Source organism: Octopus sinensis, linkage group LG1 (assembly GCF_006345805.1).
Source record: "Octopus sinensis linkage group LG1, ASM634580v1, whole genome shotgun sequence".
In the NCBI taxonomy this organism is placed as follows: Eukaryota; Metazoa; Mollusca; class Cephalopoda; order Octopoda; family Octopodidae; genus Octopus; species Octopus sinensis.
The window spans coordinates 68,687,550-68,714,655 of NC_042997.1; the positions used below are offsets into that span (position 1 = coordinate 68,687,550).

The following is a 27,106-nucleotide window of genomic DNA, read 5'->3' on the forward strand; positions in this document are numbered from 1 at the left end:
CCAGGTGCGAGATGGCAAAGTGCTCCCAGAGCTGAAAGAAGCATGGCTAATGACAGCCATAATGTATGACATGAATGAGGAGGCCAAGAAACTGAAGGCCACAAGAACCCAAAGATTTAACTACTGGGGATATGGAACAGAGTTGACCGCTCAAGCAACAGTGGAAGACATAAACAGAATTGTCGAAGAGATACTAATGCCCGATGACGTAAGATTAAGAGTGAAGGTGGCAGACAGGCCGCCTATATGATATAAATGTGGGGAAAAGGACCACATAAAGGCGAGGTGCTCTCAAAGGGAACAACAGATAAAGCAGACGGAGAGGCGGGCGAGCACGGACCAGGTGGTACAGGTCGAGATAAAGGCGAAAGCAACAGAGGAGGGGTTCACGTTTTTCAAAAAAGGAAATGGAGGTGGGAGAATGAGCTCTCCGCCAGAGCAGCAGAAAAAAGTAGAAAGAAGAGATGGGAAAGGAGGAGACCAGAAAGAAAGAATACGAAATGGCGGTGGATAAAATGAGCGAAAAGGAACTTGAAGTGATCAAGGAGGAGTTGCATAAGGAAGAGACATTGGTGAAGACAGTGGTTGTTCCAATGGAGGAAGAAAATTTAGAAACGCAAGTGGAGAGACTGTTCAGAGTGTTGGAAGAAAAGAAGAAGGTTCCAGGAGCGGAGCAGGAAAAGAGGAAACTAATAAGAAAATGAAACTTTCGATGGGATATTGTGACGTACGCAAAAAGCAAAGAAACTGAAAAGAAAGTATTAAAGTTTAAACATATTATAAGAGTAAAGTTGCCCACGGATGTGTATTCCGAGATTGTGAAGGCCATCGTGGATGGCAAGGACACCTACAACAGACTAAAAGACATGTCTGGAGAAGGGATTGACCCGCCAGGAGTGATGGTGGATTTCGATGAATTGCCACCTGTAATGAAGCTAAAAGATTTAGAACCTTTTATGAGATATTAAAAAGGAAAAAGTAAGTAAAATTGTGTTGTTGAAGAAAGAAGGAAAAAAGGTAAAATTGTTTTACTTTAAAAAAAGAGGATAAAATGAGATTAAAGAAAAAAACAATACGGTAATAGATCGATTGTAAATAGTTTATATAAACGTTCAAATGATACTGCATGGGAGTGGGGACCGTGCAGGCATTTCATTTCTCATTTTTATATAACATCTCATTTTCATTCGTTTTATGTTCTTGTCTCCACTGTGGTGTTGTGTCTGTCTTTGTAGTGCCCCCTCTGTGTTGTAGCCGTGGGGTCAAAATAAAGAAACATTGGTGGATGGTTGCGCTCTCTGAGTGCTCTTTTTTGCATTATATTTACACGCTACTCGATTGAAACTACGATTGTTGGGATATAAGTGTTTCTTCTTATGTCTTTTCGTGCAATTTGTTTTATAAAATGGAAGGTGAATCCTTGTTTTGTAAATGGGTCTCTTTTTCATTGGTGTTCGTAAAAGTTGTTGCATAAAATGTTCTTTTTCATCTCTGTCATCGTTTCATTGGTCCATTGTATGAGAGACTGGACCGTTAAAATATCTCAATAGACCATACAGAGACGTTTAGAAAATAACAGTAAGGTGTTACTTGTTGCATACGGATATCGATCCCACAGCTGAGCTATGGAGCATATTCAACTTGCATCAACGATACTTTTAGAAAATGGTTTGTGAAAGTAGTTGTTTTTAAATAGGAAGTTGATAATTAATTTTCGAACAATTAAAGTTTTGATGCTGCATGTTAATAATTACTACGTCATCCATTATATGAATGAATGCCTACATTCTGAAATTTATACATATGCAATCCGTATATAACTTATTTATGCCATACTCAAATGTGCTCTTGTTGCTTACATACACGTATTGTTAAATGCATAAATGGATATTAGATTTAAATACATACATGTACAGATCTCCATTAATAATATATGGCACATACAACATTATATGTATTCTATATTTTGAAGTTGTCTTATCTGTTTCTTCAATTATGTTATATGAATTTCATGTATTATTGTACTACATTGGTGCATCTCCATCCCACCAAAACGTCTTTTCTCTTTGTCTTTTACTACATCTGACACTTCTTGCTTCATATATCTTAATTGATAGGCTCTCTTGTTGCTTCTAATAAGTGACGTAAAAGAATGAAGCGAGATTATATGGAACAAATGCTGCTTCTGGCCTTGCTAGTTTTGTTCTGGCAGTATGGTGCCCAAGGTAAGGTTTTTAAAATGTGAATGGGTATATTACTCTATACTAGAATGCTTGTGCATCCGTAAGAAAATAAACATAGACTGTGCATCAACGTAGGTATTGTAAATGTCTTTATTTTTATTTTATACTTTATTTGTATGCCTTTATATATATAATTTATCTATATTCATACAAACTATCTGTATACTTTTTAGTGAACATTTTTTGTTATCTTTCGAATTCATATTCTTTTGAGTGTTCGAATATGTATCTGAGAAAAAAGAAAACAAAACCCGATTCAATGATTAAAATGTCCGTATTCGTATTCTTAAGGAGTAAAATGCAATGTACCCCATTGTATAGAAACAAACAAATATTATTTCAATTAATATTAGTAGTTAAATCCATGAATATAAAAGTAATTCTTATTATTTAAATGTGTAAACAACTTTAGAAAAGTTTTGATCAACCACTCTGAAGTATATGTGCATGCCAAACTTGCCGAATTATCTCTAAATAAAGAGATAATTGAGTAACGCAAAAGCGATGTTGATTTATGTTATTCAATACAGCTTTTATAAATGCAAGAAAAAATTAGGTCATGTGTGTATATGTCTGGTTGAGGCTGATGCGTTATTTATGAGAGATGCTAAGACCAAGCATATATATTTCAAATCCAGTATTACTACTTGAAAATGAACTACTCTTCGATGCATATCAGTGATTTGAAATCATATAAAAAATTTGATATTTAACTACAACATTTCAAAAATTAAAGGGGTACCGTAAATGTATAATAGAAAAGCAATTAATTTGCATTTAAGCAATTACAAAATTAAAGTAGCCTACATAACCCATTAGGAACATGGATTAAAAGCAAAATAATGTTTGATAAAAAAACAGTGTGTTTGAATATAAAAGTCACGAAAGAGAATTGAGAAAGACAACATAAACAAGTACAATCCCATTACTTATTTTAAGTATTAAATTAACAGAATATTGATAAGAAAAATATTAAACGAATGCTACCAATACATTTCACGATTACATTCAACGGATATTTTTCAAACAATGCTATCTAAAATGTATTGACAGCAGTATTTAAAATAGGAGTTCAATACTATATTTGCAGTTTATTGCCAAGTTTAACACAATTCGATGAATTAAGTTATATATTTTTGCTCAACGATAATAAATACTAAATTCCACACATTTACAAGACAAGTAGTTGATAAGTAGTTTCTTCAAGTAGTTTTTGATAAGTACTTTCTTCATGCCATACCAACTATCATGCCATACCATGCTATATCAAGTAGGTCTGATAAGTAGCTTCTTCATGCCATACCAACTTTTGACATTTCCGATTATAACAGAATTTTAAAAAAGAAAAACAAATAAATACTGTAAATAATAGTGTCAACATTAGATAGATTCCGTAAATTGGTTTAAACACACCAGAGATGCGAAACCAGACAAATGCAACAAACGTTTACAAGTCTAATTTAATATATACCGATAGGTGAAAATTCAGGCTAACTTTGTACGCACACGTACAGACGCACACAAATACACACGCACCAGTACACGTAAATATAACGTGAGTATGTGTGTATGTGTGCATATATCTATGCTTAGATGCATATATATATAAATAATATATATATATATATATGTATATATATATATATATATATATATATATTATAGATTATATATATATATAATATATTAATATATATATATATATATATATATATATACGTATATATGTATGATATATATATATGTTATATTGTTACACACACACACACACACATATATATATATTGTAATAATATATATGTATAAGTATGAATATATAATCATGTCATTAAAACGTTCGTTTCCGAACTATAACGTCGAATGCTCAGTCATATCGTTTGGATTCTTGTAGAATTAATAGTTATCGCCATACTAATATGGCAGTCTAAATATAAGACTAAAGCTGTCGCTGAGTAGCTCCAAGAGGCCACCGCCTCAGATAGCTATATGACACACGAACCTGCGTCCATTACAACCTTCGAACATGGGAGGTCAGCCGCTTCACCTTGCTAGTCATGTATATATGTATATATATATACATATATATATACATATATATATATATATATATATATATATATATATATATTATATATTATATATAATTATATAATTTAAGAATAGGATAAAATCTTTGTAAGAATTATAAAGTAGTTAGCGTAAAACCTCATAAGAGAGAAACAAACATGAAATGTCTCTCTTAAATATATTTATTTATATTATATATATATATATACATACACACTCACACACACATACACACCTACACGAAAGAAGTATGTATGTCAATATGTACATCAATATTTATTTGTACTTTCCAATTTACTCCTTTAAGTATATAGTTGCTTTATATATGAGCAGAAATAAAGTAAAGAAACTAAAATGAATATAAAAGTAAAAATAGAATAAATGGATAGTAAATAAAGAAGAAATAAAACAAAATAAAATACAATAGTACATACGAAAGTTAAATAAAGTGGAATAAATCCATGTTATGCGTGTATACTTGTGTGCTTATATATACATGCGTCTAGATGTACATATATACATATATTCATGCATGCATATATATATATATATATATATATTATATATATAATATATATATATATTATTATGGCTGCCCAGTTATCGAGTATGGCCATTACACGAAGCTTAACTGTTACTACTGTGCTGTGATCGAATGTGACTTTTTAGCCCAGCCAAAATCTACAATCTCTTGTACAGATTGGCAACTAAAACCTTACCGGTAATAGCCGGCTGTAGTTGTAACTGGGCTTCATGTATCTTGCATGTCGTTTATGTCCTCCTGCTGAATTACAGTCACTTCCGCATGCCCGACAGATATGATTAGTATGGTGTGTAACAGCGAAGCTCTTCGTGACATCCCTCCTTACTTTCTCATGTGCATCTCGAGATTTCTCACAAGTGACTGTCCCCTCGTGCACAATCCTTCTCCACCTGCTACGATCAATAGCTATGCTTTCCCATGTGTTAGGAGAGACGCAAGCATCTCTTAAAGAAGCCTTAAGCAAGTCCTTATACCTCTTTTTTGGTTTATGTGGAGGTCGTTCTCCTTTAGATAACTATCCATAAAAGAGTTGTTTTGGGATCCTTGAATCCTTCATCCTGACAAGATGACCACTCCATCTGAGCCTTTGCTTTAACACAAGAGCGTCTATACTTTCAAACCGAGAGCCTTCCAATATTTCAAGATCACAGATGCGGTCCTTCCACTTAATGCCACAGATCCGTCTGAGACACATCTGATGGAAACTTTCCAGATGTTTAAGGTGGTATCGATATGTAACCCACGTTTCGCAGACATAGAGGATATATATAAACATATATATATATTATATATTATTATATATAATATATATATATGTATACATGCATATACATATATATATTCTATATATATATATATATATATATATATATACACACACAAATATACGTACACACATACATAAGTGCAAGTTCATCCTCATGCATAAAAATATTCACATATATACTTATATAAGGTTATCTAAAGAAATATATGATAACAAATATTGCTTCAAAATGACCCCAAGGAAAGATGATGATATAACAAATCTCGCATATTATCATCGCACACAAAACCACAACTCTTGTCCCTAAACTCTTAAAACTTATGGTGCATTCCCTGTAGTGAAACTAAAGAAGTCAGTACATTTATTCAGCTGCAGTTAATCACATCTTTCTCAATAACACTAGTATCAAATTATAAACTATAACATACACATTTTTGTAATCTAAGAACAGTTTGCGATTGATCTACACGGAAGTATATTTAGACAATATGAGTAGAAATATTACATTATGAGTATAGTATTTTTGCACGTCTGTATACCTGACGTGTTTTGGAATGTGAAGCTGTAGGTGGCCAAACATCGATTATAACTACATAGATGTTAGAATACCATTACACATAGCCTTACATATAATATCGAAGTCATATTAACATTTAAGCATAAATCAACTGAATGTGCATTTGTTATTAATAGAGTACGAAATATCTTTGTCTTGATGCATTGTATTCTCAGCAAGGCATATCTAATAATTGCAACTCTGGGCAAATATTTTATTGTGGAGCAACTGCATTTACAATCAGATAAAGGCTCAGACATGCATATAAATACACATTCGGGCATACAAACCCATATGAATATAAAAACACATTTATATGCATAAATGTATATATATATATATATATATATATGCGCGCACACACATATATATATAGGCTGACCAAAATTCTCATGGAATGTGACCAAATGAAATATATTTTTCAACGTAGTCCCCCTCCGGTCCACACACTTCTTTCATCGGTGTTGCAGTGCTTGATGAAGAAGCTTTCATTCTGTTGGTTATGTCGTCATCAGCACTGCGATATTGTTTTCAGCCAATTTGTTTTTAATGCTGGGATCAGATGATAGACAAATGGGACCAACTCAGGAGAATATGGAAGCTGATCAACTAGTTCAACACCACAGTTACGCATACCAGCCATTCAAACCAAGGACTTGTGTGCTAAAGCATTGTCCTGATGAATCAAACCTCTTTCGTCAGTTTTTCTGGGCGTTTGGTCTTGATAGCCTTCCATAACTACCTGAGCAAGCTAGCATAATAATTGATGGGCTAGCTCCTTTGAAGAGAGTCAGTAAAAGCAATGCCTTTTGCATTCCAGAAAACTGAGGCTGTCACTTACCCTAAATATGAAATGACCTAGGCCCTCTTTGGAGTATGTGAGGAGGGGTGATTCTACTGCATGGGTTATCTCGGCTCTGACTGAAAGTCAGGAAGCCAACACTCATCCTGGGTTTGAAAACGTGCAAACATAGCAGATGAATCTGCGTCAAACAATGTAAGATTTTCCCGTTGTGTGATCAGCCTGGTGCGCTATTGATCAGGTGTCCGAAGACATGGCACTCACGCAGCACAAACCTTTGTCATGTCATGTTCATTGACCAGAATATTCTCAATTGTCTTACGAGTCTAAAAACATAACTTGTTTGATCTATCGTCCATCCCCTGTCATCCATCAGCATGTAATGAACACGGTCAATGTTCTCCTTCGGTGGTGGCAGCAGCAGGATGTCCAGACGTTGGATCATGTTCAAGACTCTCCCTTCCCCTCCTAAATTCATCTGCCCAGTTTTGCACTGCTGATTAAGCTGGTGCGTCGTCTCTTAGTGTAGAAACCGAGTCAGAATGAATGTCGATGGGGCTAAAGCTTTTTTCTGCAGATAATAGGTAACATCACAAGACCACCTTTTGCCGATTTTCAAGTGAAGTCGCTACTAGTTATGCTTGAAGATTTTACAGCTGTAGTATTACTCCTTCATATTCGGCTTATGAACTTTTCTGTCTCCATATGGATAATAATTTGACGCAACAAGGAAAGACGCATGTATGTGCACATCCGTACTTACATAAACACACATACATATATCTATACACACGTACGTACAGGCATATATACAAGAAGGAGGTGCTTTGTCTATGTAAAATCCGCCTAACGATGGATATACTACAAAATGGACAGTTACTCTCGAATTTCATATGGACCAAAAAACAAGAACATCAACCGGATAGTGATCATAAAATCCTCATTTTCATAAACTTAATCTTCAGTTGCATCTTGTATATTCTTGTTATGGAAAAAAGAGGATGCATGTTCACGTATGGATTGCCTTATAAATTATATCTTGTAGAACGCCTGTTTTGTAGATCTTGTCAATCTTTTTCATATGTCATTGTCATTTTGTTTGCAAAATTGTTTCGTTGTGCGCGGTTATGCTTTCTTTTGTTTACGCATTTATATATATATATATATATATATAATATTATATATATATATATATATATGCATATGCTATGTTTACTGTGTTGATTACTGTTATATAGAAATAAATATGGGCGTGCTTCTGAGTGTACACGTATATGTATGTATGTAAGTATATATGTATGTATGTGGGCATGTGTGTATAGTCTTTTGTGTATTTATATGTGGAAGTGAGCACTTTTAAATATTTGTGCATGCTATGCTGATATCTCATTCTTATATGACACAATAAACGACTGCTTTTGGGGCAATGAAAGCCAAACAAATATATTTAGCATTGTTGCTAATAATAATGAGAAATATAACTGGAAATATTTTGTTAGTTTTCAACATTTACGTCAAATAAAAAAAAATCTTAAATGTAGATAGACGTCGAACTGTTGTATATACCACTTTCCTTAGCACTAAAATTCTATCACTAACGCTGGAAGTGTCCCTGGACTCTAAGGTATAAACGCCATACATACGAATAAAGAAAATTATATCCGTCTACAACTTCCATATGTTGACAACAGTTTCAAGAAGAATCCTCTACATACCCGCATATATATGTATAGGAAACTTCAGAGTTAAAGCATTGGCGTAACTATACTCTTCTGGCGATCTGATGACCTAGTCTTCTTTATCTTTATGATTTGTGATCATAAAACTATATTGCATTAAGCATATATTTCATAATGGTGCAGATATTTAAACATAATTCATTATACTCTGAAATTATTATTCCATGCTGAAGGTCTTGAAAGGGCCGTAATCCTAACAATGACAAGTGGTTATATATATGTGCGTTTGCGTGTGCGTGTGTGTGTATGTGTGTGCGTGTGTATGTGTGTGTGTGTCTGTGTGTATGTGTGCGTAAATGTGTGTGTATATATGGATGCGTTTACATGCGCACACACTCATACACACATGCATATATATATATGTGTATATATATATATATATATATATATATATATATGTGTATATATATATATATTATATATATATAATATATATATATATATATATATTATATATATATATATATATATATATATATATATATATATATATATATATGCATGTATGTATGTATGTATAGTGAGAAAAGTCTACGTAGGAGTGGTTCTGTAAAATTGCAATTGCTTACCTTAGCAGAAGTAAAGTTACTTTTCAGAAATCCTTGCTAGGGCTTTTCGTTACCATTTATATTCTTTGCTGCAAAATTATATATATATATATATATATATATATTATATATATATCATATATATATATATATATATATTGGTAAAAACGGTATATATATATATATATATATATAATATATATATATATATATATATATATATATATATATATATATATAATATATATACATATATATATATATATATATATATATATATATATATATATATATATATATATAATATATATATATATGTATGTATGTATGTATATTTGTATATATGTATGTATATGTGCGCGTGTATGTGTGTGTGTGTCTCTGTGCGTTCATTATTTTTTAGTTCCTTATTATCCTTGAATGCTAAATAATCAGGTGATGTTGATTGTAATGGTGTATATCGTGCTGATGTTTGTAATATTTAAAGGCATGTTTCTCTCTCTTATTACATTTGTTACTTATTTACCGTTTAAAGCTTGAAGTATATGAAATAAGAACTTGTCTACAATGCATTTCACTGTAATTCACTTTTGTATGAATTCTTTTCCTTACAGCTGAAGGTAAGTAATCTATTATTGTTCTTTGAATATCGTTAAATCTATGCTTGTTTTATGCAATGTTCATGTGGAATATTTTGTAATTTTATTTTCAGTTACATATATAGTAGCGATTAATATCACATATTTCTGTTGGGATTTTAGTATCGTTTATCAAAGTAAAGCATATCTGTCCAGGCGATACAGAAATATCGGTATTTCGTTCATTAAACCTTGATTTCTTGTTCTTGAATCAGCGTAATCAATCCTTTTTTGAAAAGCTAAATATTTTCCAGTGAAATTGTCTTAAATTCTTTTACAGAAATATTCGAAAGTTATACAGAATACATTTTTCAGAATTTCTATTTTATAGAAATACAGTACAAAATCACTCCATTTTATTACGGACATAAATTGAAGATTAGGCAGGAAAATAGGCGTTCGGCCAACATTTCTATAACAAATTGAAGATTCATATGATTATAGAGAAAGTATAGTTAATGGATTTAAGAAACTAATTCATGTATTAAGATATTATACCAACTTATTATTTTACCCACCGTAGTATAGTAAATCAGCCTTGGAAACTAATGTGCTTTTGGGTTACTAACCGATTGGTTATATAAACATGTGTATGTATATGTCTGAATTTGTTTGCATTGTTGACAAAATTTATGAGCGTGTATTACTATACATCTTAAATAGATGAGCTCAGAAAGCCACAGAAACACATCATACGCATCAGTTACACACTTTTATATGATCATCAGTACTATCCATTAGAAAATTAGAAGGCTGAATACTGGGCTATTCCTCCTGACAAAACCTGTGAACATGTATATGGTCGAACCTGTGGCAGTTGAGACCTCCAGCGTTCTTGGCCCACGGACCATATCCCTGCTCACTACTATCAGGGCAGAGATTTCTGTCCGGAAGTGCGAGGCCCGTGAGTCCGAGTAACTGTTCCAGTGCATCTCCCTCGCTATCCATCGGGGCAACGCCTTTTACATTTTGCTAGCTGGTACCCCGAGAAATGTTGAACTATGACAGCAGAAAATGGCCTTTACTTCTAACATAACTATTTTCTAGTTCTGTGATAATGTTCTTTATCATACACAGTGATACTCATAGATACAGTTTGTTGAAGATATATCTTGTCAAGTCTCTTATAAGTGTCAAATAAAATTGCATATCACACACCTGGTAAACTTAAATGTTAGGTATATGTAGAACCAGCAACAAACAGAATGCATTCGTCTTTTACCACTATATAGCTATAAAGGAACAAACCAACGATGAAATATACCCTAGCCTTGGTAGTCGTGTCCTTATTTTCGTGTCTAGAAACATTTTAAGATATGAGGGTATGAGGGCAAAACAGGGCGGAAATTTTGGGTGATATATATATATATATATATATATATATATATATATGTGGTCCTGACCAACCTTCCTTTGAACATATCCTTTATGCCATTAAGGGTCAAAGTGATATATATATATATGTATATATATATATATTATATATATATATATATATATATATATATATATATATATATATATATATATATATATAATTCTACCAATCTTGTGCCTCATTCTTCCTGATTATTATGTTTAGTTTAATCATATATTTTCATGCATATTGTTTCATTATCTTGCTTCTGATTATGACTGGGGCTATCCGTAGAGTAAACAGTGAATAGTGAATATTTTAAAATTTGGTCGTTCATGGTAGACTCAACTGAGGGCGACCAATCAGATTCGCGCTCACGCAAGTAATCTGAAAGGTTTGAAACTGCAGTATTGAGTTATCCTTTATTCCTCTAACGGTCTCCGTAGACGTAAGAGAGAATTTTCCTATATTTACCGCTTGCACATATCTCTGCCTGTAAATATTCAGCTCTACATAGTGCCGTAAACTTACCGGTTACTATTTCTAGCAATAATCGTACTTCGTGTACACCTGCTTTATATATTTATGATTCTACTTATATGGCGTTTTATTCTTGCTGGATATTAACATCATCTTAATCAATATCTATATATCTGAAATGCGAAAAGTATGTTTGTTTGTTTGGTTTTGGCATTGGAACGGGTTACTAGATCCCGTCGGGTTTGCTCCAAAATTTACAGGGACATGTAAAAAGAGGCGCAGATGTGAGTGCGCTAGGTTAGAAATCCCTATCTCAAAAGCTGTCGTTACTAGGGCAAAGAATCCACACTTTGACAAGTGTTTGTCGTTTCTGTCTTCCTCCGTCTCTCTCTCTTTCCTCCCTTCCCATCACTTTCTCTCTATAGCGACGTTTGATAGCTTCGCCGTCTCTCTGTCACTCTTTCTTCCACCACCATTCTCACTCTACTTCTGTCTCTATCTATAGACAGAAAGCATGACAGTAGCAACAGTTTAAATATTCCCGTCTTTTAGAACAGCGAATTATTATCGCCCACCTCCTCGCACAATAATAACAGATATTCTTAATCAGATATATTGTGTTAAATTATATACATATGTGTGTATATAATAAATATATATAATGTGTGTGTATAGATATACATGTTTATATATATATATATATATATTATATATATATATATATATATATATATATATATATATACATATATATATATAAAGTATATATTTATACATATATATATATAAAGTATATATATTTGTATATGTTTGTGTAGATATATATATATATGTGTGTGTGTAGACATGTATATATAATGCGTATATATGTACATATTCAATGCGTATGTATATATATACATAATGTGTGCATATGTGATCGGTTTCAGCTGAAACTATGCATACCTATATTAAAAGTGCTAGCGTGATTGCATGGTAACTTTGAGTTTGCTCAATTGAAAGGCATCGCCACTAAGCCCAAATTCCTCATCTTTTAAAATGTGGCAAACGTAGACCCGAATGAAATCAGGTTATGATGCCGAAACAAGTAAAACAATAATAAACTAATTTAGTCCCGAGCAAGGCCCAGTATATCAGTCTAATCTATAAAATGAAGAAGGCGAACGTTAATACAAATTGGATTTTTACGTAAAAAGGGATCTAAATGGGGCTGGAAGGGGCTTAAGATTTACAGGAGGAGGTAACTTCAGGTGGGAAATTGATTGAGAGATGTTTTGGGGCGCTACAGTAGTTGCTTTGGCGTGAAAACTGGGATTTTATTGATCTTGGGGGACACTTGGAGGTCTACATCGGACACCTTTTGCCCGATTTCAATCAAATTTTCAACATGGTAAAGTGGAAGCAGATTTGTAATTTAAACGCGGAAATCTAATTTTTTATAAATGACAGAGAGATAGATAAAGAGAAAGAGTAACAGAAAGCGAGGGAGAGTCCGAGAGAAAGGAAGAGAATGGGAAAATGAGAAACGAGAGAGAAACAAAGAGGGAGAATGTGGCGATAAGAAACAGAAAGTATCAACGACAACTTCACCCGCGCGTAGAGCGGGTCACTTTAAGCTAATAATATCTATAACTTCATGTAGTGAAGGCGCATGGCTCAGTGGTTAGAGCGTCGAGCTTATGATCATGAGGCTGTGAGTTCGAATCACGTTGCTCTAGTTCACTCAGCTGTAGAAATGAGTTGCGACGTCACAGGTGCCTAGCTGTATCTGTTGTTGCCTTTCCCTTGAATAACACTAGCGGCGTGGAGAGAGGAGGCCGGTATGCATGGGTGACTTCTGGTCTTCCATAAACAACCTTGCCCGGATTTCTATGCCTGGGAGGGTAACTTTCTAGGTGAAATCCCACGGCCAGTCTTGACCGAAGGGGGTCTCAATATTTTCATGTACATCACACACACTCATACACATACTCACACATATGTGTGTGTATATATATATGCGTATGTCTGTGTCTGTGTTTGAGTGTATTTGCGTAAAGAAGCACCCACCATAAAGAAAAGGAAAATCACAAGTTTTTTAACTTCAATAAAATCATCTCATTCAAATTGAAATGTACTTATTTCGATAAAGATTACCTTCTGAATTTTATTTACTACATTAAAATTATTGCCACGAGTACCTCAGAAATTTTAAAACAAGCTACAAACATAATCAGGCTGAATATAATTACGTAACTGTAGAAAATAGAACAAAACACAATTTAAATTGGCACAGTGTTACACTTATGAAGATTTTGAACTCTAATATTCTATTTAGCTGTATCTTTATATTTACTTTTACGTATTCACATGTCTTACAATCATAACATGTCGATGAATAGCAAAGGCAATTTCATTCTGCTTTTAATGTTTACATTCCTATTGTCGCCGAGAAATTGGGATGACATTGTAAACATTTCATTTAAGTACACTCAGATCCAATTTAAATACAATTCCTTGTAAGGTGAATGGTGGCAGCTTGTAAATGATATTACAGTTGTATTAAAGCTCACTTCGTATAAACTGAAACTTACATACTATACCATATTATGTAAAACCACAAACGGAAGCACATGCAGCTGTTCTTTAGTAGAGCTGTTGCTTTGTATCGTTATTATAGATCACACGATTGTTCATGGTGTTGTCAACATATTCATTGTAGTCGGCGTTGCTGTCATAGTCGTTGGCGTTTTATTGATCAAACAAGGTATTTTGCCTAGACTGCCATGATCTTATTCTTCGCAAGTACCGGAGGTGGAGGATGAATCAGATCTTCCTTTCGTTTAGTATGCCTATTAGAAATGAATTCACAACAATATGTACTCCTAGTCAAGTGAAAGGAATACAAAGACAAACCTATTCGACATCAGAAAAAAAAAGAAACATATATTACAATAGTAGAATCATCGAACAATAAATCTATTTAACAAAAGAATGTGTAAGTGTTAATTGATAGGAACTTTCTTCTTCGCTTTATATTCTCAATTATCGTACTTTTCGATTATTATTCCCCGAAGATGAAGCCCTCTGCTAGCATCACTTAAAGCGTTCTTGCATTTTGAAGATAGTAAATTCTATTTTAGTTAAATTTGAACTCAGAACTTTAAGACGGAAAAAATACAATTTTCACGACATTTTTCCTGGCGTGCTAACAACTCTGCGAGCTCGTCGCATTCTTGCAACTAAATATTACAAAGGAAATACGTCATGTAACACACACACACACACGCACACACACACACACACACAAACACACACACACACACACACACACACACCACACACACACACCAAACACACACACACACACACACCACACACACACACACACACACACACAACACACACACACAACACACACACACACACACACACACACACACACACACGCACACAAAATAAACCTGTTGAGAGATGTCCATGGAAAGCCGAATCAGTTTAAAAAAAATTTTAATGATTCAGAAATAAAATTTCCGAAATCTAGCAATTCTGATCGATCATATGCTGTTTTTGTTACAAGAAATTACAGTAAAACTAGCCAATTATTAAAAGAAAAATGGGGAAAATCAGATAGCCAAAATATAGGAAATAAACACAGAAACATTCCTTATTATAATAGATACCTTGAGAATGGCTAAAATGATGCAGATAAATATAAGCTAAATACAGAAATATCTTTCAACGAGAGGGATTGAAAGAGAGCAATAGTCGAATAAATGGAATATAGGGATTCCCGGCATTACGGAAGCAATACGTTCCGATAGATTTTTTCCATAAATATATGCAGTATATAGAAATATACTACACATTGTAAACTTTAAGTGCAATAAAAAATGCAAAACACTACACATACCAATGTTGCACCTGTGTGCCCTTGGTAGAGCCTAGAAATCACGTAATAAAAAGGGGAGTACTGAAAACATTAATAAGCATGATAAAGATAAATGTTTCGGGAAATTCAAAGTAACCGTGCATTTGGCAGAGCTTACTAAATAATAAGAGAATATTTTCGAATTCAAAAATGTCTTAAAAACTGTTCTAAATAGCAAAAATATCATATAACTTCTTTGCGCTGCCATCCATAACATATGGTTTTGTAGTCCAACATACATAAATTATTGGATTTTTATACTAGAAATCTTCCAACAAAGTATCACATGTTACATAAGAACTCTAGTGTTTAACAACTGTACATCACAAGAAGAGAATGTAGAAAGTGACTATTAATTGTTAGGAATTATTTTAAGAAAGCAGTTATTGATAATTTCAACAACTTTTCATATTCAAAAGCCTTTCGTCTGATCATACATGATCAGACGAAAAGTGAAAATTAGATTTTCGCCATAGCAGCGGTATTCCTGTATGGAATTGAATTCCATTTCGAAAAACAAAGCTTATCTCATACTAACAAGAAAAATAGGATAGACTAAAGAAAAATGCTGAACAACAATGAAGACGTACTCCTACGTGCCAATATTTCTGCGAATTGATTGCTCCAAGATTAACTCTGTTATTGATGAATAAATATCCCCCCCACCCACCTCGAATGGGACAGCAAAACAGAGAAAAAACAATTCTAGATATTCCGAGTGGATGTTTTGTTAAATATCGTTTGTATTGTGTTTTCTGAGACTATAAATCTCATTTTAATGGGTTACGCGTTGCTACACTGTTATAATATTTTAGGGACAAAACAAAGCTTCGTCAACAGAAGGGTACGAACGTCAAAACGCAGAAACATAGCATGATTCAATTCAATTCCCTTTACGTCATTATGCGTACATTTTCGTCTCCACATATCTGTACAAATATGTGATAAATTATTCTGGCTATCGACCGTTTCCTTCAAAACAATTCTTTCAAAGTACTTTTTGAGCAATTATCTATCTATCTATCTATCTATCTATCTATCTATCTATCTATCTATCTATCTATCTATCTATCTATCTATCTATCTATCTATCTATCTATCTATCTATCTATCTGTCTGTCTGTCTGTCTGTCTATCTATCTATCTATCTATCTATCTATCTCTATCTATCTATCTATCTATCTGTCTGTCTGTCTGTCTATCTATCTATCTGTCTGTCTGTCTATCTATCTATCTATCTATCTATCTATCTATCTATCTATCTATCTATCTAACGATCGATCGATCCAATGATCTCCTATTCATATACTTATGCTTAATTTAAGCGACCTTTCTTTAGGCATATTGATTTTCTCATGAAAAAGATTATTTTTTCCCGCCCACACCCCTCAAAAATCTTCTTATTAGAATACGCAGGTCGACCGACAAATGTATTCATTGTTTTGATTTTTATAGTACCAGATACATGTTTGCAATTTCAAATACAGGAAATACATTGTTCGAGTTACCTTGATGTATGTAAATATTTGTCACTTTGTGAGGAAATATCTATACGCCAAACAGCACATACATTGGACATTTGCAAAAGCTCCATAAATGTATACCACACGATTTGAATAAAAATCACAAAATACGTAGATATGAAATTTGCGCGTCGCTTCTTCTTCGTAACCAGACCGATCCATTTCTCGTATTGTAATTTGCGGTAAAAAGAGGATTCTGTACATTAATAAAAACGTTCTTCGCAGTTGTTGGGCCAAATTGAAGTACTGGAACCCTTCCCTAAACCCGAGGTCTGTGATTGTTTGGTGGTGTACTGCTGGACTCATCTACTATAACTTCTTAAAAGCAAGCAAAAGCATTAATGCAGAAACACACTGCTATGAAATTGTCAAAATGAACGAAAAACTGCTACTTTTCCTTCTTAAACTGGTCTACAGGAGAGGGCCAATCATTCTTCATCGCAATGCTCGACCACTCGTTTCACTAATGACGCTCCAGATGTTGAGGGAACTTGGCTACGAAGTTCTTGCCCAGCCAGCTTATTCACCATATCCTTCTACTGACTACAACTTTTTTAAAGCACATTTATGGTGTTCTGCGAGAGAAGGCGTTCAAAAGTCAAACCCATGCTGAAAGTGCGTTCAAAAAGTTCATCATCTCCAGAACTTCAGATTTTTATGTTACCGGAATAAACAAACTTTTAACTCGTTGGCTAAAATGTGTTGATTGCAATGGTACTGACTTTAATGAATAAAATTTCCGCATTGTTGAAATATATTGTAATGAATTTCATGTTTCAAAACGTTGCTTACATTTTACTCAGCCTGATACTTTGCCATATATTTAAGTTGAGATGGTGAAAGTTTTGTATTTTAATTCATTGTTTGCTCTTCTACTAACACTATCGGTTCTGCATGAATTAAATTCAACGACGTTATTCCTTATGATTTCCTCAAACCTTACAGCTTTTGTAAATGTCACAATATACTTTCGAATCTAATGTAGATTTCCTACTTGTGGGAAACATGTAAAATGGAATAAGATACTGCCATGTATTTTTCCAAGTACATGGCGATCAGCTTGATTCCATGTTTTAGCTCTGTTGTCCACAGTATCCTTTAATTTAATCTTTCTTCAGGAGTCTCTACCTATAGGTTTATCTTCCCAGTCAGTATGAAAGTTCTCAGTCAAATGTTTTGAAGTTAGCTATCGCATTTTTGATCCGGGATATAAATTTAAGATAGTGCATTTCAGTTCACAAAGAGGTTAAGTGTACTGTATAAAACGAGAAGAGATTTGGAATTTATTGTGCTGTATTTAGCTCTGGGATATTCGGAGTAATATACAAAATACATTTTATCAACCACAAAATGATAAAATGATTATTAATCAGTTCATTTAATTCGGCCACAACTGAATTGTGCTCTTCATATATAATTGTTGTTTGTACCGAAATGCACAATGTTTGGATACAAAATTGATGGAAGTTATAATTTTATGAGCGGAGTAAAGAAAATGCGCATTAGATATATAACTAATTTTCAAAATGCAGGTGTATAACCAGCTGTTCGTGACCCTATATTAAATAGCTGACAAGTTATTATTGTGATAGACCTCTTGCTGGAGCCTACGATAAACATTTAGTAGTTTCTTAACCTAAGTCAATGTTACAAAATATATGATGATAATGTACCCTTAAATTATAGATACAATTCATCTGGTAGACTGCAACACAATTTCCTTCCACTAACGAGACTCGATGATAAGAGGGAAAAACACTTAGGAAAGAGAGAAGAGTGCGGGATCGAACTCAAAACCTCAATATTGTAAAACGAACATTTTAACCACTAGGTTATACTTGCATACAATTATTTTATATTAATGATTAAGATGGAATTACCTTCTTGTTTAATTTGGCTTTGTGTCATCATATGTAGCTACAAACATTTCAGGGAGAAGGTTTTACCTTGATGAATTTCGTGATAAATTAAATATCCTCTTGTTTGCTTCCTCCACATTTCGACTCACAAAATCTAAAACGTGCTTCTTCGAACACCAGTTGTCTTTAGTTTCTGTTCTCGTTATTTATGTTTCGCGAACATATTTCATTTAAAACCATATTTGCCTTATATAATAAATCCATCATTAGTGGCCATATATTTGTTTACGCAGGAAAAAGTTCAGTGGATGTATTAACGATATTTAACTGCATCCAGATTGTTCTAGACTCTCTCTTCACAAACTAGGAAGAGAAATGTTTATAATAATGATAGTTAGTACAGTCATTTGCTGCAAATTAATTTGAACTGTATTACTGTAAATAAAATATACGTGTTACTTCGTGAATGGTAGATAGACCAAAACATTTAAATAGCGAAAATACGATGGAATATATACCAACATGCTTAATTGTATTGTGTCTGGGTATAATACACACACACACACATACACACACATACACACATACACACACACACACACACAAACACATATTATACACGGGATGAAGTGGGTAAATTGTCGCTGTTCTATATTTTTAATTTCGCGCATGTGCGTAATATGTTTTTGATTTTGTCAACTACACAGTATAATAGGGTCAGTTGGGCACCGTTTGTGAAAACAACAGCGCCACGACGCAATTCCCTTTGCTAGAAATTCGGCAATGACATGCTCTACTGCTTGGCATTCGCACCGGAAGCTCTAATACAAACATTTCTAAGTGTTTAGATGTCAATTTGGGGACAGTGCAGATGATTCAGAAAGAGTTGAATGAGTCTAATGGTGATTACGAAGGTACGGCAGCTCGGAAAACTCACTCTGATCCTTCTGTTAAAAAACTCTTGAATCTGTTAGTGAGATCCAGGCCATGACTGACAACGATCTCTCAAAGTTAATCAGGTCCATCGCCAGGGACATGGGAAAGTCTGACTTTCTTATCACGCAGGTAGTGCATGAAGACATTCGGTCTTCCTCATACAAGATGTGAAAGGACAAGAGGGAAGACCGCACTAAGAAGCTTTTGAACAAACTCAAGCATCCCTTCCAACCAAACACGCTATGTTTTTTCTCAGACGAGAAAATTTTCTGCCAGGATCAGATGGTGAACAGACAGAACAACCGTTGGCTTGCCGTGTCCCCAAAACATGTACATTCAGTCAACATCATGGTGCTTGGAGTGATCACTAGAGATGGTGACGTCATGCCTCCATTTATCTACTCACACGGTCTCAGACTCAACATGGAGGCCTGCATCAAGTACCTGGAGGAGAGAGTGCTGCCCTAGGTCAAGAGGGTGGCTGCTGGAAACCCCTATGCATGGCAACAGGACTCTATACCCTGAGACATAAGCCGGAGAACCCAGTCATAGCAGTCAGGTAACTTCTGCGACCACATCACTCCTAACATCTGGGCACCTAACTCTCCTTCGATCCTTATGTATGGGTCGCAGATGAACGAGAGACCAACAAAACTCCTTGTAACACCAAAGATAAAGGGGAGGTATTCCTTAACTTAAACAAGGAGACTGCCCAGAAGAGTTGCAGGAGGTTCCGAAGTCATCTGGAGGTCGTGGTTGAAGCCAATGACGATTTTATTGAGTAAATTTACTCATTAGAGTTTCAAGATATTATTTTTGTAATTTTGGTAAATATATCTGTTAACATGAGAAGTCAGTATTATTAGAAGTCCAGGCAACTCTCCACCTCCCCACTCAAGACAATAGAGTTGGGCCTCCTTCCAAGGAACATGAAAAGAAGAACATCAAAGCCTGGCTCGTTGCAGCCATCGTATTAGGCTTGGAGGATAAAATAACAATCCGCCAAGCCTCCAGAACGCAACTACAGAACTGACAGAGCAAGACCTGTAAATGTTAATCCAGGCAGCCCCCAATGTCCTATAAATATAGCAAACACCTTATTGGTGGGGTGTGACGCGCAATTAAAGGTTACAGTGGAGAGCAGGAAGCCTCGTTGTTATAAATGTGGCCAGAAAGGCCACATTAGAACCGAATGCCCTCCACCTCCCTCCCAAACTCCAGATGTATTCAACACAAAGGTAAGCCGATACACACACACACGCACACACACACACACACACACACACACACACACACACACACGCACACGCACACACACATATATATAAATGCAGGTGTAGCTGTGTGTAAGAAACGTGCCTCCCAGTCACATGGTTCTGGGTTCAGCCCGCTGCGTGGCACCTTGGGCAAGTGTTTTTTACTTTAGCCTCGGGCCGACCGAAGATTTGTGAGTGGATTCGGTAGAAGGAAACTGAAAGAAGCCCGACTCATATATATATATATATATATATATATATATATATATATATATATATGCACATATTTGTGTGTGTCATTATGTCTGTGTTTGTCCAATCACCATCGATTAACGACCGATGTAGGTGTGTTTATGTTCCCGTAAAGTACCAATCTTACAAGGAAAAAGTCGATTTGTTCGACTAAAAGGCGATGCTACTTGACTGAAATAAGTAAACGAATAAGAGAATAAAAGAATATACATAAATACATTACAAAAGTCTCAATAGACATTTTAAGATCTACAAAGCTCAGTACTTAACTGCAGCACTTGGTGGTCCAAAGTAGATATGCACTTTATGTGGGTGTCTTTTCAAAATATTGTCTGGTTTAAAACGCTACATCAGACGGCATGATAGTTCTGAAGTGTAAGTGTTGGTTAAACTCTTTATAAGAAGTAGACAACCAGCATACACACACACACACGCACGCACATACACACACATACATACATACATATATACATACACACACACACACACACACACATATATATATATGTATACACACACACACCTATGTATATGTATATATATATCTATGTTTGTCTGTGTTTGTTACACCATCATCGCTTGACAACCAGTGTTGGTGTGCTCACCTTCCAGTCACTAAGTAGTTCGGATTACCTGCCGATAGAATAAACGCTAAGCTTAAAAACACTTCAAGGCGGTGCTCCAGCATAGCCGCAGTCAAATGCCTGAAGCAAATGTAAAAGATAAAAGAATATATATAATTTCTTCAAAATGATCTTACTGAATATCAATAATCTTTGAATTTACTGAAGACAGAGGAAGTATAATTCATTGAAATGTAAATTATTTTTAGAGCATAAGAATAAATTTTCTAACGAATACAATTGACTGGAATGTTGTGAAAGAAGACAAAGTACGTATATCTACTATATTATTTAGCTTTTAAGTAATTTTCCCCCTTGCAAGGAAAATATACTGCAAATTATTTCTGTGCACATTTTAGTCTTGTTTCCTCTGACAAAAAGTATAAATAATTTTTTCTTTTACCTTCATAATCTTTTTTGAAATCATAATTATATTTGAATCACCCATTCATGTACATTTCGCGTTTATTAGCTTTGTAATTTGTTATCGAAAAAAATCGTAAGTTAACAAAATTCTAATGACAATATGTTGAAAAAAGCTGAAAAGCATTAGTAAGGTACACACTTATTTGGCGATGTCAACTAGCTTCATTTTGAGGCTTCTAATATTTTTCAGTTAATGTTTTAACACATGGCACATGGTCCATGCTGAAGGATAAATGATCCAAATTGCTGTTTCACAGATAATATCTAATTAGAAATTTTTAATTTGACAATATCTTCGGGTTAGGTTTGATTCTACATCTTACAGCGAAATTTCATACGTTCTCTTCAATGACATTTACGATTACATTTAATGACATATCGCTCACAAAACGTGGGTTCTCTTGAAACTATAGCTGAAAGACATATTCATAAATAGACACAAACAGATACAAAGATATACGCCTGCACACTTTTCAATATATATATATATATATATATATATATATATATATATATATATATATATATATATATATATATATACATATATATATATGTATGTATATACATGTATATATATATATGTGTATATATATATGTATATTATATGTATATATATATATATATATATATTATATATATATATATATATATATATATACACTCACACTTACGCACACACACATATATATATACACGTGTATATGTGTGTGCAGATGTATAAATGTTAACATGAAACTGTAGGCAAGAGAAAGAATATAAAGCTTTAGAATGTCTACTCAGTATACGCTGGATTGTATTGGTGCATGTAGTGATACTACAAATAGGACAATAGCTAGACAACATTAAGTATTAGTGATGGGAAATTATTGTGCACATTATGTATTCAAATATTACTCATAATCAATTTCCTGATTATTTTTAAACAGATTCAAACGCTTGCTATTAGTTTCAATATAATCAGCACCTGCTGTTATTTCATTCAAACAGATATTGTGATGCAATGTTTACTGTCAAATTCAGAAGGAAAAAAAATCGAAACAAAACAAAGTAGGACATTGAAATATTGGGAAAGCAAGACGGGTGAAAAGGAAATATGAAAAAAGTTAAAGGAAAAGAGAAAATTGAGAAACAAATCAAAGGAACAAATGCGCAAGTATAAGAAAGGGAGAGATTTAAGATATTAAGATATAGAGAAAGAAAATTGTGTGTGGGAGGGAAAAGAGATGATTAAAATTAAGTCAGAGTGAGTAACAGAGTAAAAACAATGTATATAATGGCACAGCGAAAGCAAATATTCAGAAATACAAGAGAAAATTAGTCACTGTGATATAGAGGCCATTGTGAGAGAGAGAGCGAAGAGACACAGAAAGCGATAGAGAGAGAGAGAGAGAGAGAGAGAGAGAGCGGGGAGGGGAGAGAGATAGAAGAAATATATGGAATAAACAGCAGTAATAAAAAGGAGTAAAGGTGTATTGGATTAGATAAAGAGAGATGAGGAGAGAGATAAGACAGACATACTGGGATAAAGAGAATTGTGTAACTCAAAAGAAAAACGGGGAAATAGAGCAACATAGAGAGAGAAAAAATATGAATCATGAGAAATAAAGTGTTTGCAATAACAAAAAAAAAAGAGAAGTGAATATGACAATGATTATGAAGATGACAGTAAAAATAATACTAATAATGCTTCAAGAGCAAGGGAAATAAAAATAAAATGAAAATGAATTAGAATTTTGAGAGAATAGATAAACAGAAACTGATAAATAGCATTGAAAATAAAAATAGATAAAATAATGTACAAAATAATATGCAAAAAGCAACAAAAACAAACAACAACTTAACAGGATTTAACTAAAAGATAAGATTGGTTTATTAAAGTGCAAAATCAATGGTGCTACTGTCAATGCAGTTATTTCTTCCAGAAATAATCATATTTTCTAAAATTGGCACAAAGATTTAAATTTCTGTTGGTCATTACATTAAATTTTAATTGACCATCACCAGGACTTCGCGGGTATTGATATCACCGATTACAAAATAATTAACAGCAAATTCAGTCCAAGCAGTAGCATTTGAATTATAAATTTAAGCAAAACATAAGTAAACAGGCAGAACATTTTGTTCCAGCTTCTTCTACTAATTTGCACAATATTGTGATTTTGTACTCGCGAGAATAGTATATGGCTGTTATTTGATTACTTTATGAATCCTAAATGGATGAGAGCGAGTGAACTCGTGGTTAGGGTGTTGCACTCACGTGGTTTCAACTCCCAAATGGGGTAGTGCTTCGTATTCCTGCGCAAATAATATTAGTTTAATAATAGTCCAATTTTTTAACACAAGGCCAGCAATGATTGCGGAGACGTTAGATCATTAACGCCAGTACATCACTGCCAATATATTTAACAACCCTCATAAAATCACATTCCTAGATTGCTTTCATAATATATTTATAACGTTTATACCGTTCTCCTATGGATGGGTGTGCTTGTATATGTACATATATATACATACACACACATGCATAATAGTGTATATATATATTATATATATATATATATATATATATATATGTTTGTGTGTATGTTTAAATTAATAGAGGTCACAAAAATGACAGAGGGTACTGACTAGCTCTGCTTTAGCTAAAAATAAGAGTTAAAACGACTTAAAAGCCATAAAAGCACTCTCTTAAGGATTGACAAAGGGAGGTAAGCGTAAAAAGTCGGATCACGATTTCAGATTTTGATGTAGACCATATCAATCCTCAAAATCCGAAATTGTGATCCGACTAGGTTCGATGGGGACTTACCTCCCTTTGTCAGTCATTCAGACAGTGCTTTTGTGGTTTCTTTTTTAGTTTTAGCTCTTATTTTTAGCAAAATCGGTGCTAGTCACTACCCTCTGTTACAATTATGACCCTATTAATTTGCTTTTAGGTTCTAATTGCTAATCAGCCACCCTTTTTTTATTTGTTATATATATATATATATATTATATATATATATATATATATATATATATATATATAAATACATTAATCAAAGGACACAATGAAGTGTCTAGCCGCTAGAAATAAGAGTTAAAATTCTCATTTGGACCACCAAAAATTACCCTGACAACAATAAGTGCAACGGTATACGGGCAAGCGAACCGAAAGGGAATTCTCACATACCATCTTTATATATATAAAACTGAGAATGTGTGTCTGTCTGTCTGTCTGTGTGTTTCCCTAAAACTTGAGAACTACACAACCAATTTCATTCAAATTTTACACATGCCTTACTTAGGGTCCGGGGAGTGTCATCGGCAAAAACAAATGTTTATCTTCTTGCCTAGGGCGAGCCCATAGCAATATCATATCTTCTCCACTGTTTCAGTATTAAGTGCTAAAAGTGAATCAAAAACGTTTCTCTATTTTATGTCAGATACTTTCACTTTAACAATAAAAATAATAATAACAATTGAATTATATGTAGTAAGTAATAATTAAAATCAAACTAAAGTAACATAACAAAAGTAAAAATAGCAATTGGTATAAAATTACATCAATGATTTGAACTTGAATAAGTGGTTTCACATGAATGGGAATAAATGAAAAATAAAATTAGCGTGCAGAAATGGAATAGTCCAGATGGATAATAAAAAAATTAATTAAAGAAAAGACTATTGTCTATAAAGTATACAATGTAGAGAAAAAAGATTTGAACACATGGAGGAAAGCACCTTCGAAAAGTGTCTTGGTGTGACTATGAAAGGTATCTAATCAGAGGCGGTAAATTCGCCACAATAGAAGCAAGGTTCTAGTAAACGGAGCGTGCAAGGGAGTACTCGACTCGAACTTGCAAGGTGGAAATATTTAAATTTACTTTTATATCTGGGACGTAGGACGTCCCGGAAAAAATTTAAAATGCCCCTCCCTCCACCAGAAGTAGAGGTAGGCTGGATTGTAGCCACACTTCTATACAAGAGGGAGGACAAGATACAATTGATCGAAATTACAAGAGACAGGCTAACAATTTCAGTCTATTATATATTTTGAGTATTGTTACCACTAGCGATATCAAGATATAACTTTTTATTTTGTATTTTATGTGTAGATGTATATATATAGATGTACATGTAATATGTACACGTATATATACACATATATACATGCACTAACACTATGACCCGGCAACGTCGGGTCTTTAATGCTAGTTATAACATAAAGCTATATATTTAATGGAAGAAGTATATATGTAGATCGGTTCTTGGTTTGACACAATGTTCGTACCTTCTCCAGCACATCTTGATCTTTAGCAACATCACCTCAGTCCGCCACGTTTTAAATTTGCTAGCGTCCTTAATTGCTTAGCGCCAAAATGTGGACAGCCTGAGTATGAAAATATTAATCAGCAGCAAAAATATTCAGAATTGAATATTTTTATAGATATTAATATTATTATTATCGAAGTCAATACAAATAATCCACAATAGCAAAAATATTAATATACGTGGTTGCAGGCCTAAATCAGCGTTACATAGCTATAAAGGTAAAATTATATTAATCAAAGGACACAATGAAGTATCTACCCGTTG

General features: G+C 33.7%; 1 protein-coding gene across 5 annotated transcripts in view; it reads left to right on the top strand.

Annotated features, from left to right (window-relative positions):
- Positions 1–27,106, top strand: part of LOC115214201 (neuronal acetylcholine receptor subunit alpha-10-like) — a 247,720-nt gene that overhangs the window by 156,779 nt on the left and 63,835 nt on the right. For 2 of the 5 annotated variants that reach the window (XM_029783306.2, XM_036501726.1), the window contains exon 2: positions 2,118–2,225. The exons of the other annotated variants lie outside the window; for them this stretch is intronic. In XM_029783306.2, coding sequence (XP_029639166.1) covers positions 2,153–2,225 — 73 coding nt within the window. In that variant the 5' untranslated portion in view covers positions 2,118–2,152. The remainder of the gene's footprint in view (positions 1–2,117; positions 2,226–27,106) is intronic. 5 annotated transcript variants of the gene reach the window in all.